The sequence below is a fragment of the Spermophilus citellus genome, assembly GCF_964194105.1.
Source record: "Spermophilus citellus genome assembly, chromosome: 9".
NCBI classification, from domain to species: Eukaryota; Metazoa; Chordata; class Mammalia; order Rodentia; family Sciuridae; genus Spermophilus; species Spermophilus citellus.
The window spans coordinates 121,515,570-121,533,612 of NC_138191.1; the positions used below are offsets into that span (position 1 = coordinate 121,515,570).

Genomic DNA, 18,043 nt, shown 5'->3' on the forward strand with positions numbered 1-18,043 from the left:
ACACAAGATGATGAAAAGTCGATAAAGCACAGTTACGTGAAATGAGGGGAAAAAAAAACAACCTAGACCACAGCTTTTATTAGCCACGTTACAGTCTCATACACAATAGCCACCAGCTTCCTCCCTAGGCGCTCGACACAGCACAGGACACCAGGTGCTTTCCATCAAAGGGAATGGAAGAGGAGGCCAGGTGGCAAGGGACAGCCGCTACCCGCCAGTTTCACAGCAGGATCTGCAGTGAGCTTGATACAGACAGGAAAGAGATGACTGAAGGGGGAAACAGTTTAGAGTGGTCAAGTTTCCTCTTGAAGTCTTTGCCCAGGCACTGTGAGAAGACTGCTGCCCGCCATTTCCTAGGACTAAATATCGTTGAGAGGTGAATTTTTGGAACATAACCCTGTTCGTCCCTACGCTAGTCACCTCGCTCAAGTCTCTCTGCCTAAATGATGCTCCTTGAATTGGTTTGGTCCTTGGAGGGGCTATCAATTTTCACTTTCTAAAATATCAATAATCATCTTCTTTAATGCAGCTATAAATCAAAGCTGTTAGGTAACTTAACCATTCACTCTAAAAACTAAGCTTCTGTCCTCATCCCACGTAAATCCAATGTGCAGTTTTTGCTTATTTATTTAAGAATAAAGCAAAACAAAGCGTTGAAAAGCAAAAACTCTGCTTTTTTTTTTCTTCAAGAGGAAACTATTTAAGAATACAGAAAAGGCAAAATTGGCTACTTGAAATCCAAGAATGGTTTTAATGTGTTGGCCAAGAAAAATAAACTGCAAAGTTCTGTGAGGTCTTCTAAAAATTTACAACTGATGGGCAGTTCTAATCAGACTTGGATGTCATCTTCCCCCCTTTTAAAAATGACAACATATACAGTCCCACAAAATACAATATAAACTTTTTTTGTCTTGACTGCCAGAGATGCTGCTTTGTGAGGCCTTCTGGTAACCAAATGGTTGGGCAAACCCACAGCTAGCCTTCATTTCTTCAGGGGCTGGTAGACAGAGGCATTGGGATCAAGTCCAGATGGGCTGGTCTCCACAAATTTGGAAGAATAGTGGGGGGAAACGGGGCTCAGGGGGCTGGTGGTGGCACTGTACGTTATGCTGGGCATGACGGCCATGACTTCGGCTATCTTCTGTTTTAGGTCCTTGATTTCCTGGTCTTTCTGAAGGATTTGTCCTGTAAGATCAAAGACCTGCCATTAGCAAGGAGGGAGGGCTCACTCGGCACAATGCTCCCTTGGGCCAACCCCAGAGCAGCCTTGGTTCCCCTGGAACAACTCCAAGGCTTACGAGGCTTATGGCTTATAAGAGCAAAGCAGGCTTTTCCTTTACTGTAAAGGTCACATAGTGAATATTTTAGGCACTGTGGGCCGTGTGCTGTCTTTGTCATTGTTTTCTTCCCCAATCCTAGGAAATGAAAAAGCCATTCTTAGTTCACAATGGTGTAAGAATAGGCAGAAGGCCAGATTCGGCCTATGGGATGCTGTTTACTGATTCCTAGCTTAGAGGTAAAAAGCAATTCTGCTCACATATGTGTGACAAGAGTGACAAAATCAATTTCCAGGAGCCACATCTTGAACTGGCAGTCATCTCTAACAGCCTAAGAGGGGTACTGGTTCTGAACTGTAGCTCTACCCACTGGGCTGGAATTCTTTCCTGGGGGGGATGGGCTGAGCGTCAGACCAAAGAATATAAAACTGAGGCCTCAGAACTAGTGGTGCCAGATTCCCTCACAGAAGCAGAAGCTCTGGGACTGCTGCCCTAGGGAAACTCTCCAGTGGCCAAGGCTGCCACTGTGTCCCTGCCTCTTGGCACAGTGTGCCTCTGACCCCCGCCCAGTGTGCAGCTGGCTGGCCGTGTTAGCACCAAGATCCCGTTCAGCTTTCGGCACACCCTCCCTCTGTGTGATCACTGGGCTTCAGCTCTGTGATCTGATCAGCTCTGGCTGCCTCATGGCCTGTCCCCTTTGGGTCTTCTCCTATTGTCCCTGCCCCACTAACTTGAGGGTTTCCACTTCCTCAGCAAAGCCCTCCTTGGTCCTGCCATCTAAATCAGCTCCCCCGGCTCTCAGACTCTCAACATGCCCTAACAACCTTCCTTTCTGTCCCTTATTCTCCACAATAATCATGATGACAGTGACTGACTCATAGGGCTTCACAGGTGCCAGAAGCTGTTCTAAGTGCTCACATCTACTAGCTCATTTCTTTCTCAGGACAACCCTAAGAGGTGGGAATTATCATCACCACCCATTCTGCAGATAAAGAAACCAATGCATAAGAGGGGTCGAGTGACTTGCCCAAGGAATACAGACAGCAGAGAGCCAGGGCTCGACTCCATGCAGCCTGCTGCAGCATTCTTCTGCCTCCTGAAACTAATTCTTTGAGTGATGATCTGTGTCCATCATCTCCCTGCTCAACTTGAGCCCTGTGAGAGCAGACACTGCGTCTCCATTTTTTCCCATCGCCATCCCTCCACTGCCCAGCCTAGTGAAAAGCGGAGGCTCTGCAAGCTCTGTAGCTCACTCAAAGTCACTTAGTTAGCAAGAGCAGGATTTAAGCCCAGGATCACTATGTTCAAAAGCCACTGCCATTGTGTTATGTGGCTCTGAGGGGAAGTAAATAAGAAAAGAGAGGGGCTGGGGCTCAGAGGTAGAGCACTTGCCTAGCACATGTGGGACACTGGGTTTGATCCTCAGCACCACATAAAAATAAATAAGTAAATAAATAAACAAAATAAAGGTATTGTGTCCATTTACAACTAAGAAAAAGAAAAAGAAAACAAAAGAGGTTGACTGTGAACTGCCCTTATTTTGAGACCGCTCATGAGTCCCCGGGAAGAGGACCGTGTACTTGGAGTGAGAGTGCTTGAGGCACATGTTTTAAAAGGATGTAGTAGAGATGAAAGTCATTTTGTGACCAGGATGAATCAAATGATACAGAAAGGAAGGAGAAAAGCAACGGGGTTTTGATTTGAATTACAAAGCTGGATTCTTATTAGAATATTCTAAGCAGGACAGGGGAGGCGGGCAGTGGGGAAGGCAGCAGCCAGGAGCAGTGTTTGAAAGGGACTGCTCCCTCACTTCCTTCTTCTCCTGTAAGCTTCAAATGAGCATCAAATATCCTCCTCCGCTTTGAACAAAATAAGCTTCAGATGAATAAAATACCTAATGGCATCTGATACGTGAGCCACTCTATCTTTTCCAGGGCAGATTTGAGTTCTTTCATCAGGAACATGAACACATCTCACAAGCTTTGGGAAAGAGCCCCCCTCACTCCGAGGATTCCTGTGCTGTCTGCGAAGCACAGCTGGGCTGGGAAGGCCCCTTGGCTCCTGAGACCAGGTGCTGCTTCCGCTCCAGGGGATCTTTTCAAGTATGCAAACGCCAGTGAGCGGGATGCAGTAGCCATGCAGTAGCCGGGTGCCCATTCCCCAGGGAGCTGAACCAGGCAAGCAAAAAGGCCAGTAATGGGTCAGAAACTCAGCTTCAGAGGTGGCTTCTCAGGAACCTTTGTTCGCCACACCTTTCCCCCAAGTCCACAGACTAAGGTAGCCTGGTGCCCAATCCCCTTCTCTTGTCAATCACCTGGGCCGTCCCCAGCTACTTCTGTGGCCTCACTAACTTCCCCCAACTTCTACACCCACCCTTCACCCCCAGGGGTTTGGCTTCTCTCTCTGGTTTAGGATGAAGGTTCCCACTGATTGACAAATCTCTCCTATCTGGGTGTCTGGGGCGCACCTCTAAAACAAAACACCCCAAACCAAACTCATGCTCCCTAAGCTGTGCTACCTCCCTTCCTTGGCTCCGGCTGGACCTCAGGCATCTCCTGACCTCAGGACCATTCCCTCTCCAGTAGTCAACTACCCGGTACTTCAACTCCTGCACTGAAGACAGGGAGAAGCTCCCATCTGACCCCTCTGCCTCCTCTCAATCTCACTTCTCAAATCCAAATTAGCAGCCAGAACACATCACCTCACACCTCTGGAAAATCTGGGGAATATGTTCTCTGGCACGGCTTCATCAGTGTCCTCTTAACCTTCCACTCTTTTCTTTCATCCCCCAGCTTGAGGCCACTAGATTACTCACCCAGACATCCCCAACACTTTCTTTCTCTTGCTTATACTACTTACTCCTTCATGTAACAGCGTTTCTCCCTGTCATTCTCTGTTCTCATTCATCCTTCCAAGCCTAGTCTTCAAAGCCCCCTCCTCCAGGAAGCCTCCCTGAATTCTTCTCTGGCCTCTCCTGCCCTCTGCCTCTGCTTCGTGGAGAGGCCATCTGCTTGGCTTGCCCTCGTGCAGCAATTCTGGAAGTGCAGGCAGGGTCCACAGTGTCAGAACTGCCTCGATAATAACACCAAGACAGCTGGCTTCTGCACCCTCATTTTGTAATGAATATAAGTGGAGTCTTCTTATAAATTACACACAGTGTAAAAACCCAACAGAATGAATATAAAACCAGAAGAGAATCAAAATACCCTTCATTAAATCAAGCATTAAAAATATTTGCTAAATGTAGGATTGGGGGTGTGGCTCAGTGAATGGCTCACTTGCCTAGCACATGTGAAGTCCTGGGTTTGAACCTCAGCACCGCATAAAAATAAAGGTATTGTGTCCATCTTCAACTAAAAAATTAAACACACACACACACACACACACACACACACACACACACACACACAAATACATGCTAAATGTAAAACAATGTCACTTTTCTTTTTTTTTTTCCTATACTAAGGGTTGAACTCAGAGGCTGAGTCACATCCCCAGCCCTTTCTATTAGCATCTTGCAAGTTGCTTAGGGCTTTGCTAAATTGCTGAGGCTGGCCTCAAACTTGTGATCCTCCTGCCTTAGCCTCCCTCCCAAGTTTCTAGGATTATAGGTATGCACCACCACACCCAGCAGACTGGGCACTGATTGACAAATCTCTCCTATCTGGGTGTCTGGGGTGCACCTCTAAAACAAAACACCTCAAACCAAATTCATGTACCCTAAGACATCAGCTGGTTTCTTCATCCTCATTTTGGGCGTGTTAAAAATCTTTTCTACATTTTTTTGTTTTTGTTTTGGAAAAAAGTTTTTTTTTCATAAAAATGTTATTTATGTTAAAATAGAATATGTTTATGTTATTTTAAAATGGATTAATAAATAATAGATTAGTAAATAAAAATTTTAAGTTTTAATTTCAAATAGGTAGATAATGATAGATATAATCTACTTGAAATAAGCCTATCTGTGCTACTCAATAATTTTAAAAATTTGCACACCACTGCCCTGGTAGATCCCCCACTGATATGCTGTGTTCATCTCTGCCTCCCCTGGAGTTTTCAGGATAAGGATTTGCAGAGTGCAATTACTAGAAAAGTCCTGATGAAACAGTCTTTCCCATCCACTAAGCCAATTAACTGGAGGTTTTTTTCAGTATCCCACTCAGGAATCTAGTCAATTAGGTGGCTATCAATTTCTTGAAGAAAATCCAATTAAAAAAAAAAAAACAAGGACTTTAACTATCTATCTATTTATTAATTTCTATGTGACACTGAGAATCGAACCCAGTGCCTCACACACGCCAGGCAAGTGCTCTGCCACTGAGCCACGACTCCAGGCCTCCAAATTTGTTTTCATCAGGTCACGTCCTGCCTCAGTTCAGATTCCTTCCAGAGCTCCTCTTGTCTCTCAGAGTAAAAGTCCCCAGTTCTTTCTGGAAACCACAAATCCTATAGAACCTGGTTGCTGCTATTCCCACCCTTGATATGAGGCTGTATTCCCCGCTCCCTGCAGGACTTTGTACTTACCCTCCACCCTAGAAGTGCTTTCCTCCAGCTACCTCCACTCTCTGATCAAATGGTGCCTACTCAAGGGAACTTCTGCGATGCCAGGTAGAAAGAGCAGCCCCCCACACACAAGCCCTGGGACCACTGCTTTATTTTTGCCATCAACCTTATCCTCCTTTGACATATTGCCCACTGGCTTGTCCACTGTCCCTCACCAGGGCTAAATCCTAGAATCCCCAGGGACTCTCGGGATGCCTGACACATAGCAGGTCTCAGTGACAATCTGCTGAGTGGATGTCCTGCTCTCCAGACTCTCTTCCCACAGCTCCATCCAAGCAGAGCCAGCTGCAGTTCCGAAGGCATAAGGCCCTGCCTCACCTCCGGCACTTGGTCAGTCTATATCTTCTGCCAAGTGGCCTCCTGAACCCTTGTGCTCCCCTATGCTTCTTATTCACTGTGCCACCCCTTCCCATAATTCAAGCTCTAGCTCAGACATTAGTTCCTCTGAGACATGGCTTCCTCTGACTCCCCAGACTAGTTCAGTCCCTACCTCTCTCTCTGGATTCCCACAGGGCTGGTACATGCTGCTATGTCAGCACCTTTTGATGACTTCAGAGTCACCTACTTGTTCAACAACACCCTGAGCTCCTAGAACGTAGACACTCATAGTCTTTTCTGTACACCCTGCACTTAATATGCTTCCATCTCAAAATATGTCTGCAGGGCACTTACCAAACCACTTGAAGGGAAAACTGAAATGCCCTTTGGTTCAGAGCTCTACGGGGGAGGTCTGCTCTCGGAAGCCCCACCACCCCAACAGGGCCCACCACTCTCCTACCCTGGGCAATCTCAAGCTGCCGTTTTGCGTCGCCCAGTGCAGAGAACAGGTCCAGTTTGATTCTTGTCTCTGCGCTGAGGCTGTTCTCCAGGTGCTGTGTCTTATCTTGCATGGCGGAGAGGGCTGACATTAGCACCTCGGTGTCCTTCTCATTTTCCTTATACTTCCGAAGCTCCTATCAATATCATCAAAACAGCAATGCTACATGGTAGTTTTGGCATCGATGTCTAAAAATTAGCCTGAAATCACAAATTAAATCCCACTATTCTTGACCTGGCCAATAGAACACAGAAATCTGGTACTTTCATGGTATTCTCACTAGTTACAAGCATATGGCAAATGTATTTATATGATGACATGTATACACAAAAACATTTAGTAGATAATCATTTGACTATATGAGGCACAATCTAGCTAAAAATGGCCTCTGCCTTCAAAGCAAACTCTTTCTTGCAAGCCTACTTCAGAACCATGGAGAACTTTTCCCTGCTGACTACTTGCAAATGCTGGTGTAATGCTGCTGTCAAATTTGCCAAAACTCTTCTCTAAACTTGCACTAAAAATTGCAAAAATATTCGATATTTTGACAGGACAAACTGTAAAATAAGCCCACTTAAAATAGTTGGGAATATAGCCAATAAAAATATATTTGAACTTTTTCTTTTAAGAGAGAAATCCAAACCTATTATGGAGACTTTAAAAATACAGAAGAGTTCAAAGAAAATGCAAATTACCCATAATTACACCACTGCAAAATGTGATATATTTTCTTTGAGCCTTTTTAATGTTTATGTGTATCTTTTAGCATAACTGAAATAATACATATATAATTTGTATAGTTTTTAAAAACTTGTCCTCTCAAATATTCTTCCAAAATCAAATTGTTAATAATATATATAATACTCCTATATGTATATATATATAATAATTTGAATGAATCTTCCATTGTTAAGTTTCCTTTTTTTTTTTTTTACATTTATATACCACTACACAAAACATCTTTGATATATCAATCATTGGTAATATTTTTCAATATTTGCCTTAGGGCTGAATTCCTAAAAAGGTAAATACTTAAAAAGTACCTGATTTTTTTCCAGAAGTTATATTTCCATCCACCAACAATGCATGAAGCTATTTTGTAGCATCTTCACCAAGACTGATATTATCACTTAAAAATTCTTTGCCAGTTTCACAGAAGACAAATTATTTCTAATTTTAATCTGCATGTCTTTGATGATTAATATATTCTTACATTTTTTCAGTCATTAGTATTTCTTCTGTCAATTATCTGTTCATATTTTTGTTTATTTCTCTATATCTGAACTTTTCTTAGTTATTTTATGAGCTATTTACATGTTGAGGATATTCAGTAATTATTTATACTTGCTGCAATATGTGTACCTTCCCCAGCTGATTTTATTTTACTCTGATTTCTTCCATTGCTTTTAGGTTTAGAAAGTATCCCTGTTTCAAGATGAAGTCTACTATGTTTCTGCCTAGCTATTTTGCATTCAACCCTTTATCTAGAATTTCTTTTTGTGTGCTGTGAGATGAGCTTCTAATTTTATTTTTTTCATCACTTATCCAGTTCCAAAGCCTGTTACTAACTCCTGCTCACCTCTCCTGGCTGCATTACCTTTACTATATACTTGAGGCTTTGTCTCTACTCCACTGACTTGCCAGTAATTCTTACCATTTGCTCATGATGTAAATTACTGTAACTTTACTATATATGACATTAATGAAGAGCTGATGGTAAGTACCTGTTTAAGGTACACATGGCCCCCTAAACTGGCTACACCCCGTCCTGGCATCTTTCCTCACCCTGCACTGCTCAAGACTACAGACTCTAAGGTTCAGAGTCATCCAGAAGGATCTGTTCCCTGGCAATGGACAGATAGACAGTTAGGCTCAGGAAAGATGTTAGGTCCCAAAGGACACTAATCTGGCCTATAACCTGAAAATGTTAAATGGATCTACAGAACGTCAAATCCTGGTGTAAAACATGTTCAGGGATTGCCAACACTTCTGGCTTGTATTAGAATCTGGCTATAATATGAAATGAGCTAGACAAAATTATGAGTTCAATCTTTTTATCACCTATGAATTTTTAGAGCCATGGGATTTGGTCTGTATCAAAAGGCACTGTCTCCACCTTGCGGCACAGCACACAAAAATCTAGACTGAAAAAGGAGTTCCAGGTCAAGAGGAGACTTTTGTTTCCTTCTTACCTGAACTTTCAATTCTAGTTCTCTGATCTGGTCTTCTTTCACCTTCATGTCCATTGTGAGCTTCTTGCCCTCTGCTTCTAGTTCTCTGATCCGATTCCGTAAGGTTTCGGTGCACTCTCCCCTTTTGAAAAATAAGAGAAGGAAATAAATGAATTTCAAAGACTACAGGTTTACAGTTTTCCCTCTGTATCCATGGGGGATTGGTTCCAAGATTCCACGAATACCAAAATCCATGTATGCTCAACTTCTGTATATAAAATAGCTTAGCGCTAGCATATAACCTCTGCACATTCTCCCATATTTTAAAACTATCTCTAGATTACTTAAAATATGTAAAGCAATGTAAATGTATGTAAATGTACGTACTTGTTATACTACATTGTTCAGGGAATAATGATTAAAAATAAAAAGTCTGTACATGTTCAATAAAGATCCAGTTTATTTTTTTCAAATATTAACTATCTTGAGATGGCTGAATCTGCTGATGCGGATGGAGCCTACAGCTGTGGAGGGCTGACAGTACCTATATTATAGGACTGAGGTTTTTTCTTATACTCAAGGGTCTGTAAGTTTTTAACTTTTGGCTCAATATGTGCAATAACTGTCATCAACTGAGTGTCTCTACAAGCTAGGTACTTTACCCAAACTCCCTTTAGTACATTATCCCATTTTCCCAGATAAGAAAGCTGAGGTAACACAGATAAAGTAGTCTCCTAGTGTGTAGGTCACAGAATTGAGATAAGAACAGGCTTTCTTGCTTCCCAGTCCAGCATTCTTCCCACCAGGCCACAGTGACTTACTACACACAGAGCAGAGCTGGGTAGAACTGAACATGTACTATCTCTAGTAAGGCTCAATAAACACACAAAAATCCCTTGTTTTTCCACTTTTGGGGGATTATGCACTGTAAATTTCACCTTTGGTTAGTCACAAAGTTGCTGCAGCCTGGAATAAACAGAAAAACAAAAGAGCAACATTAGGCTGCTTCTCAGGGCTAAGGATGAGCTAAAGGGGATGAGGCAGTCCAGAGCTGCTGAACTACTAAGTGTTGAGGTTCCAGGCCTGAGAAGTAGGTGTCCTCTGATTACCAAAGGAAGATCCAGTGAGAGACTTGCCCAAGAGTAAAAGCCATTCCACCTAAGAGATGGCAAACAAGAGCCCTCCAAGGACAAGACCCAAACAAATAAGCTTAACTGGAAGCAAAAGCGATTTAGAGTAGACCCTGAAACCAACTGACTGATGACTCTCAGGCATGGAGACACTAATGATGTGGTTAAGGTACTGCTGTATTGTGGCTCAGAGGTAGAGCGCTCAACTAGCACATGCGAGGCCCTGGGTTCGATCCTCAGCACCACGTATTAATAAATAAATAATAAAGGTATTATGTCCAACTACAATTAGAAAAAAAATATTTTTTTAAAAAAGTATTGCTATATCCTACTAAGTACAAGGTTTTAGAAAAGGTAGGTGCTAGATAAGTTAAGGAAAACACAGGCCATGCTGGATGAATATTCAAGAAAATATCCTGCAAGTGCAAGTGTATGGGAAATGCTAACACACCTTGACACAAACAACCCATATCAGCAGCAGGCAGTCAGGGGTCTGTCTAGATCAGAGTCTGAGTCTGTCTAGATCAGATGGCCCCCAGTCCCCCAGTCTCAATCACCTGCAATCTACAGTCTGTAGGGGGTGGCACACTGGGAAGAAGCATTCTCACTATTCACTGCTATTTCCTGAAAGGTGACAAGATGATTCACCAATTATTCTACAAATGCCAGAATCCTAAAGAAGGTTATTAACATGCCAAAGGTTGGCAAGTAAATTACTTGTTTAATGCAATAAAGTAAAACTCAAGAAAGAATTGTGGTTGAATTATACCACATAGATACAAATTAGGACAAAAATTCAGCATGAAATAAAAAATTTACCCTCATTCTGTATCTGCAAGCCCATAACTGACCCCAATCATGCAGACGGAATTCACGAGTCAAAAAAACAAACAAAAAGAAGGTGAAGCATGCTGAGGGCCGGCAATGGCCCTCAGCAGAAGCAGAAACAAAGGAGTGGGGGGAGACTGAACAATCTTCCTTCTTTACTGGAATTCATATGGCAGTTACATATCAGTTTTTGAAATATCTGCATGCAGAGGTAATTCTCAATGGTATGAGAAGTAGTTCCCAGTTTTCATCACCCCACACAATCCACACAAATATTTCTTTCTTGCTTTTCCTTCTTTTTCCTTTCCTCCCTCCCTTCCTTGAGTACTTTACACCACTGATCTACATCCCAGCCCTTATTAAGGTTGCTTAGGGCCTTGCTATGAGGCTGGCTTCAAACTTGCAGATCCTTCTGCCTCAGCCTCCAGAGCATCTAGGATTATAGTCACTGCCATCATGCCTGGCTCAGCACTCCACAAATCTAATAGAAACTTGTATTTCACCTTTTTTTTCCATCTATTTGATAGTTTGCTGATATCCAACAAAGCCAGGAGCAGTTAGTACACAGTGCCTGGGTAACCAAGATTCTATCATTCTTCCATTTTAAGATAAAAACTCAGAAACACCCACACTTAAGAGCCTTATAAAGGGAGTAAAATTCCAGATGGGATCTCTCAACACATTTATTAATTATCAGTTTTTCTGAAAGTAACTAGAGGCATTCTATAAGCAGCACTTGGTGCAGGGATGCTAAGCCCACTTAATAAGTGAGGTCACTAAGGAATGAATTTGTTACAAGACACACAGCCCTTAAAAGCAATCCATCCATGCAAGACTGTGGTCTGTCCAATCCTACCCTTGGCAGCAAATTCCCACATATGTCTTGGGACAAGGAAAGCCAACCTGGATTATACACTCCGGTGACATGAACTTACCTAGATGCAGCAGCAAATGCAACAGCCCGTGCAGCAGTGGCTTCTTCTAACTTCTTCCTTTTTTTTTCCTCCATTAACTGTTTTTCTACAAAACTTCGTGCTTCCTGCTCAGCTTTTAGCTTTTTCTCCAACTGGCTGATGTTCTGCTTGTCTTTTTGCTTCATTTGCACAGCATTATGTAACCTATATGAAAACAATTGTCATACAAAGTTTTTATAATAAGAAACAGGCTTCTTTTTTCTCATTTTAAGGTCAAGTAAAAGGTATGAACAGCAAACCTTAAGTACCAACTTCCTGTGTGCCTGGGAAAACACAGCGTCATAACTATGCCTAAACACTAACAAACAGGCTGCTTACAAGACCCAGAATCAGTCCTACCCTCTGTTTTGTTAAGGTAAGTGATCTACGCAGGTAGTCCAGAGTATAGGATACAAGAAGTTTCTAACAGAGGGGACAATCATTGTAGAACTAATTCCAGTGTCCTGTAGCACCTTAAAAGAATTTTTGTCTGGGTAAAAAAACAAAAACAAAAACAAAAACGCTGCTGGAACCAGCCCCACCAAAAAGGAAATAAGGCTAGAAGGGAGGAGTCTTTCTTATCCTGAATACAATCATGATGGAACCTACTGCAGACTTTTCTTACCAGCTGTAAGACATTTTCTTAATGTCCCTGAATCAGTCTCTTTGGAGTCACCCATAGCTTTACATATCAAAGTGAGGAGGTAACATTCCTCCTTATCAATGCTAGAGAGAGTTTTTGCCTGTAATGCTCAAATTCTGAAGTTACATTAAAAAAATGCAGGACTCCTCTTCCAACAGGAAAAGCCCAGAGTCTATAATAGTAATCACTATGATGGGCACATATTGCTTAGATATTAAAAAAAAAAAAAAAAGACAGCTTTACATTGAGTCAAGTAATTCCAGAATGAATTAATGGAAAGCTTAAGAGAATTCACCCAGATCTGGCTTTTTGATTGCCTCTTCAAGAAAATCAAAGTTTAATGTCATTTTTTAGTTCTATAAGTCAAAGTAGATATAATCTGCCCCTCTGGAAATTGTCACGCAGAGGAACAAGATTTTCCAACTATGACTACTCCTAACAACTTTACTTATCATGGAAACTATTTTAAATTATTAAATGAGAAGGACAAAATATGAATAAACCTTTGTTGCAATTAAGTAAGTTTTTATAGATCTTGAACATCTGGTAGTACATTAAATATTTTAAACATTTTACTTAGAAACTTCTCTGCCAGAAATATAGCTAAGGGCTGGAGTTTTTGCTCAGTGGTAGAGCGCTCTCCTAGCATGCATGAGGCACTGGGTTGGATCCTCAGCACCACATAAATGTAAAATAAAAATATTGTGTCCACTTAAAACTAAAAAAAAAAAAAAAAAAGAAAAGAAACTTCTCTGCCAGGTCCCTTTGTCACCAGGAGGCTTGTGCTCCCATCCCTGGGAACATATAAAAACACTGATGGTCATTTTATATGGGGAACAGGGGAGAGTGCGTCCGGCCACCAGAGACCCGCCAGGTGCGCGTACTTGTTCTGCAGCAGCTCGTTCTCCTGCCGGAGCTGGCCCATTTCTGAGCGGATCCCTCGTTCGGTGCTGGAGAGGGAGCTGATCTGACTGCGGAGCTCCTGTTCCACTTGCCTGCTGGCCTGCAGGTCAGCCTTTAACTTTTTAATGTCTTGTTCCAGCCTAGGAGAAGGAGAAATGTAGCATTTTCATCTGGGAGGGGACATACCCAGGGCTGGGTGAAGGACACTGCCTGTAGTCCTGAACTGCTGGGTGGGTGGCAAACTGTCCCACTGGACTTCTGTATGAAATCTGCTTAGTTTTACCGCAGGATACCACCTAAGTCCCTACCCTTTCCTACTAAGGGTAATTTGATTTGCCCTAAATGTTTGCGACACTGATGGGTAAAGATGGTACTTGTGCATATGCTAATAAAGGATGAGAGAAGGCAGAAAGTGTGGCTGCAAGATAGGGTGGCCTCCCTGTGGATGACTTTTCCATGCCCCTCAGCAAGGGGAGTATGTTAAAACAACCAGCTCATGACCCACCCTTACAGCTCTAAGATACTCTGATAGCTCAGCCTCTAGGGTCTGAAATTCCCTCCCACCATGGCTGAGAAGGAAACAATGTTCACATCCAACATCCTGACATGTTAGCTCCTTGCTAAAAATGTTCGTACTAGTGGAGACTGTGGGAAAGAATGAAAAGAGGAACAACTGACATACTCTAAAAAGGAGGCTATGATAAAATTCATGCTAGAAGGAATAAAAAACAGTAGCTGTTGTTTCACAAGGACGGATGGACCAGACCCTGTCCTACGGGTTTAGTGCTGTGCACTCATTTAATCTCCATCCTGCTAAAGTGCAATTAGGATTCCCAGGCCAGGAAATCCTAGCAGCCCAAGATCCCGGAGGCAGCAGCCCCAGAGTTCCATGCTCTTTTCCACAAGGCCAAACGCAGTTGCACCATCCATAGCACAAGACAGAAGTGCTACCTGGGCTCTGTGGAGACAAGGCTGGGACAGGCTTTGCCAAGAGAATGAGAATTGAGTTGGCCCTGTAGGCTGGACAGGATTCGGAGAAGCAGAGGGGAGGCCGGACATTCTAAACTGGGGAGAGTGGTACATAGTCAAAAACTCAGAGCCAGGACAGCCATAGATATCTGGGGGCAAGCACTAGGTGTGGCCTCTTAGGAAGGCTTGTACTGAAGTCAGAGAGGGAAAGGATGTGGTAGATAGGACTGTGGTGCTGACGGTCAGGGTAAGAACATGCCATGTGAGACTGAAAAGACTTTCTACCAGGATACAAACTCACAGGTAGACAAAGGTCACTTTGTTCTATTTATTTATTTATTCATCTTTAGGCTGAAGATCAAATCCAGGGCTTTTTGCATGCAAAACACACACACTACCCCTGAGCCACATTCCCAGCCTCTGATTAAAACCTTGAACTCGGGGGTGTGTGGGGGGGAGAGACGACATAGCTCAGTTGCTAGAGTGTTTGACTCGCATGCACAAGGCCCTGGGTTCATTCTCTGGCACTACCACCAAGGAAGGACGGAAGGACGGAAGGACGGAAGGACGGAAGGAAGGAAGGAAGGAAAGAAAAACTTGAACATGTCACTAATCTAAGAGAACCAAGATTTCTGCAAAGCATTGGTGTTCTCTCGAGAACTATGCACTCCACAGATGTTAGACATGTTTTACTAAGCAATAAAACTCTGGGGACTACCACAGTGACCCACACTTACTCAATAATGACCTCCCTTAGAAAGCCAAAGGGCAGCTTTACTCCCCTATCTACCATTGAACAGCTTGAAAATTCTCAAGTACCCCAAATCATGAAACACTGATGGTCATTTTATAGGTGCAAGCCCTAAGTGTCCCTGTCCAGTGCTTGGGAGCATGGCCAAGAAACACAGCCTGGGAACCTTGTGTTCCAGAAGCACTGCTAGGTCTCCTGACACAGCTCACTCCCACAGGAAGGGTCACCAGTTGACGTCATGCTACACTTTCCCTATTGCCAGGGTTATTCCAGTTCAGAGTACTCTTGGACTACTCTGAACCAGTACAGATTAGCATTTATACCATTGCCACATCGCCCCTCATTCACCTGAAGCAACCCAAGGGACATATTCCAAAACAATTCAATGCTGTCAGGTTATCCCCACTAAGAACTTCAGTTGAAAATAAGTTAGATAATCACTTTCCTTAATGTCAATGTCAACTGCTATTAAAGGATTACAGTTTTTGGTAGAAAAGGTAATTTTTCAGTTGAGAAAGGAACTTGGCAGGATTTGAGGTCAGGGTTCTGGACTTGGCTCTGGTGCCAACTTTGTGACCCTGGGCAAGGCTGTCACCTTCCAGGCCTGTTTCCTCATTTGAGCCTGGCACTCTCTAAAGTTCTTCCCGGGCTGGTCTAGGATTTCCAAAGCTGACATGTTAACAGACGCCTGCTAATTTGCTGCTTCAGATTAGCAAACTAAACTGTGTTCTATGCAGATGCACAGGAATCAAGTTCCACATGCCCAGCCCACTGAGGCAAAGTTTGTGCCACAGCTGGGAATGACAGCAAAACTAAATCTGCAGAGGCTACAGTCAATTGTTTTGTAGTTACTGCTTTCTTTCATTTTTAAATCCTGAAAAGCCATTTTTCTACCATAAACTAAGAACAACAATATTTATTCTGCAGCAAATTTCAGAGTTCCTAGAAAACTGCAAAATCCAAAAAGCTAAGGCAGTTATAAGATCAACAAGTGCAACACACAGCTTCTGAAACCCACCAAACACTCAACAATGTATTTTTAAAATGTGGAACTTCTATGAAAATTTTGTCAAAGACAAACAGCACATTATCAATAAAAGACAGAGTATGTTCACTTTGTGAAAATTCATAAATTTTACATGTAAAGTTTGTGCACAGCTGTATATGTGTGTTACATTGCACACATACTATTTGTTTATTTATTTATACTGGAGATTGAACTCAGGGGAGTTAACCACTGAACCACATCCCAGCCATTTTTCGTATTTTATTAAGAGGCACAGGGCCTCTATAAATTGCCGAGGCTGGCTTTGAACTCGTGATCCTCCTACCTCGGCTGGGATTACAGGCGTGCACCACCACGCCCAGCAGAAAAGGGTTTTTTTGGTTATTTTTTGTTTTTGTTCTTAATAAAATATACTTTCGGGCTGGGGATGTGGCTCAAGGGGTAGCGCGCTCGCCTGGCATGCGTGCAGCCCGGGTTCGATCCTCAGCACCACATACAAACAAAGATGTTGTGTCCGCCAAGAACTAAAATAAATAAATAAATAAATTCTCTCTCTCTCTCCCTCCCTCTCCTCTCTCTTTAAAAAAATAAATAAATAAATAAATAAAATATACTTTCACAAGATGTAGAAGTAAAATACTTCATGATTTTTTTAACTGCTATCATTCACTTCATAAAATTATGAATTACTGTTTTCTAAACTGTTGAAGTAAATCTCTGAGTTAACATCAGCTTTCCGATTTAAGAAATAGTGAACTATAGGAACATTGCCTAATGACATATAAAATAACTTACAGTGCTTAGTAGCAAAACTCTCAGGAACTTTTAAAATTATGATGAGCAATTTTTCACTGCCTCTCTACAGAAAGCATTAATTTAACCTTGAAGTTTCACTACCTATTTCAAATCTTTACTGAGGTAGGCAGTAAAACAATATACAACCTCATATTGGATTTGTTTTTTATTGCAAGAATAATACCAAGTCAGAGCAGGGCAGAGTGCTGCTTGCCTGTAATCCCAGCAGCTCAGGAAGCTGAAACAGGAGCATCAAAAGTCCAAAGCCAGCCTCAGCAACAGCAAGGTGCTAAGCAATCCAGTGAGACCCATCTCTAATAAAATACAAAACACGGCTGGGGATATGGCTGTGGTTTAGGGTTCCTAAATTCAATCCCTGGTACCCACCTCCCTCAAAAAAAGAATGATAACAAGTCAGTATAAAAAACAGAATACAATAGGAAAGCATCGAGTATAAAAATGTAAATAACTCACAATCCATTCATCCAGACAGAACCATTCACTGTTCGTATTCGGTGTACTTCTGTATGTCTTTTTAAGTTTTTTCCATACATGTAAATATATTTCATATTGGTAAATGAGTACCACATATACAACTTATATATCCTAAGTATCTCTCACACTATTAGAAAATTTTCATATAACTAATTGCTGTATAGTGTTCCACTGTATGGATACACTCTACAATTCTATTTTCTAAGATATGGTTCAAACTTTGCATTTTCTCAGTAGATATGTGCCACGAGTTTTAAAAGAACTGCGTGAATTAATAAATTGAACCAAATAAAGCCAGTCAAGTGCTGGGGCATTTATTGAACAGATAACTCCTATTTCTTTTAATGGTGTACTTAGTTCCTAGGTGGTGAAGGTCAATACTTCCCAGATAAAATACAGATATAGAATTAGTATTAAGTACTAAGCAGTTCTAATTAAATAGAGTTAAGAGGTTAGTGCAAAATCTTCAAATGTTATTTTTGAGATTTTATTAAACTGTCAATAGCTACAACCTAAATTAGAAGCAGGTGGTCAGAAAGAAAATGAGCTAGAAGAGTTTATAACACTTGAAACTAATTTCAGTAAATAAGAATTGAGGAAAAATATTCACCTATAAGTTTGGAACCTTCTTATCAGAGCCAAGTCCTATTCTCTTCCCTACCCTATGGAACCTGAAAGGATAAAAGAGAACTTTCCCCAGAAGAGTTACAATCTCATCCTCCACCCATCCCCCCAAAATATT

The 18,043-nt window shown here is 42.1% G+C and overlaps 1 protein-coding gene across 1 annotated transcript in view; it reads right to left on the reverse strand.

The window, feature by feature from the left end:
* Positions 1 to 58: 58 nt before the first annotated feature.
* The window catches only part of MACO1 (macoilin 1), a 64,984-nt gene continuing 46,999 nt past the window's right edge, over positions 59 to 18,043 (reverse strand). The window contains exons 7-11 of the mRNA XM_081306473.1: positions 13,267 to 13,425; positions 11,722 to 11,904; positions 8,850 to 8,970; positions 6,619 to 6,793; positions 59 to 1,185 (exon numbers count right to left, since the gene is read on the reverse strand). Of these exons, the coding sequence (XP_081162599.1) occupies positions 983 to 1,185; positions 6,619 to 6,793; positions 8,850 to 8,970; positions 11,722 to 11,904; positions 13,267 to 13,425 (841 nt within the window). The 3' untranslated portion in view covers positions 59 to 982. The remainder of the gene's footprint in view (positions 1,186 to 6,618; positions 6,794 to 8,849; positions 8,971 to 11,721; positions 11,905 to 13,266; positions 13,426 to 18,043) is intronic.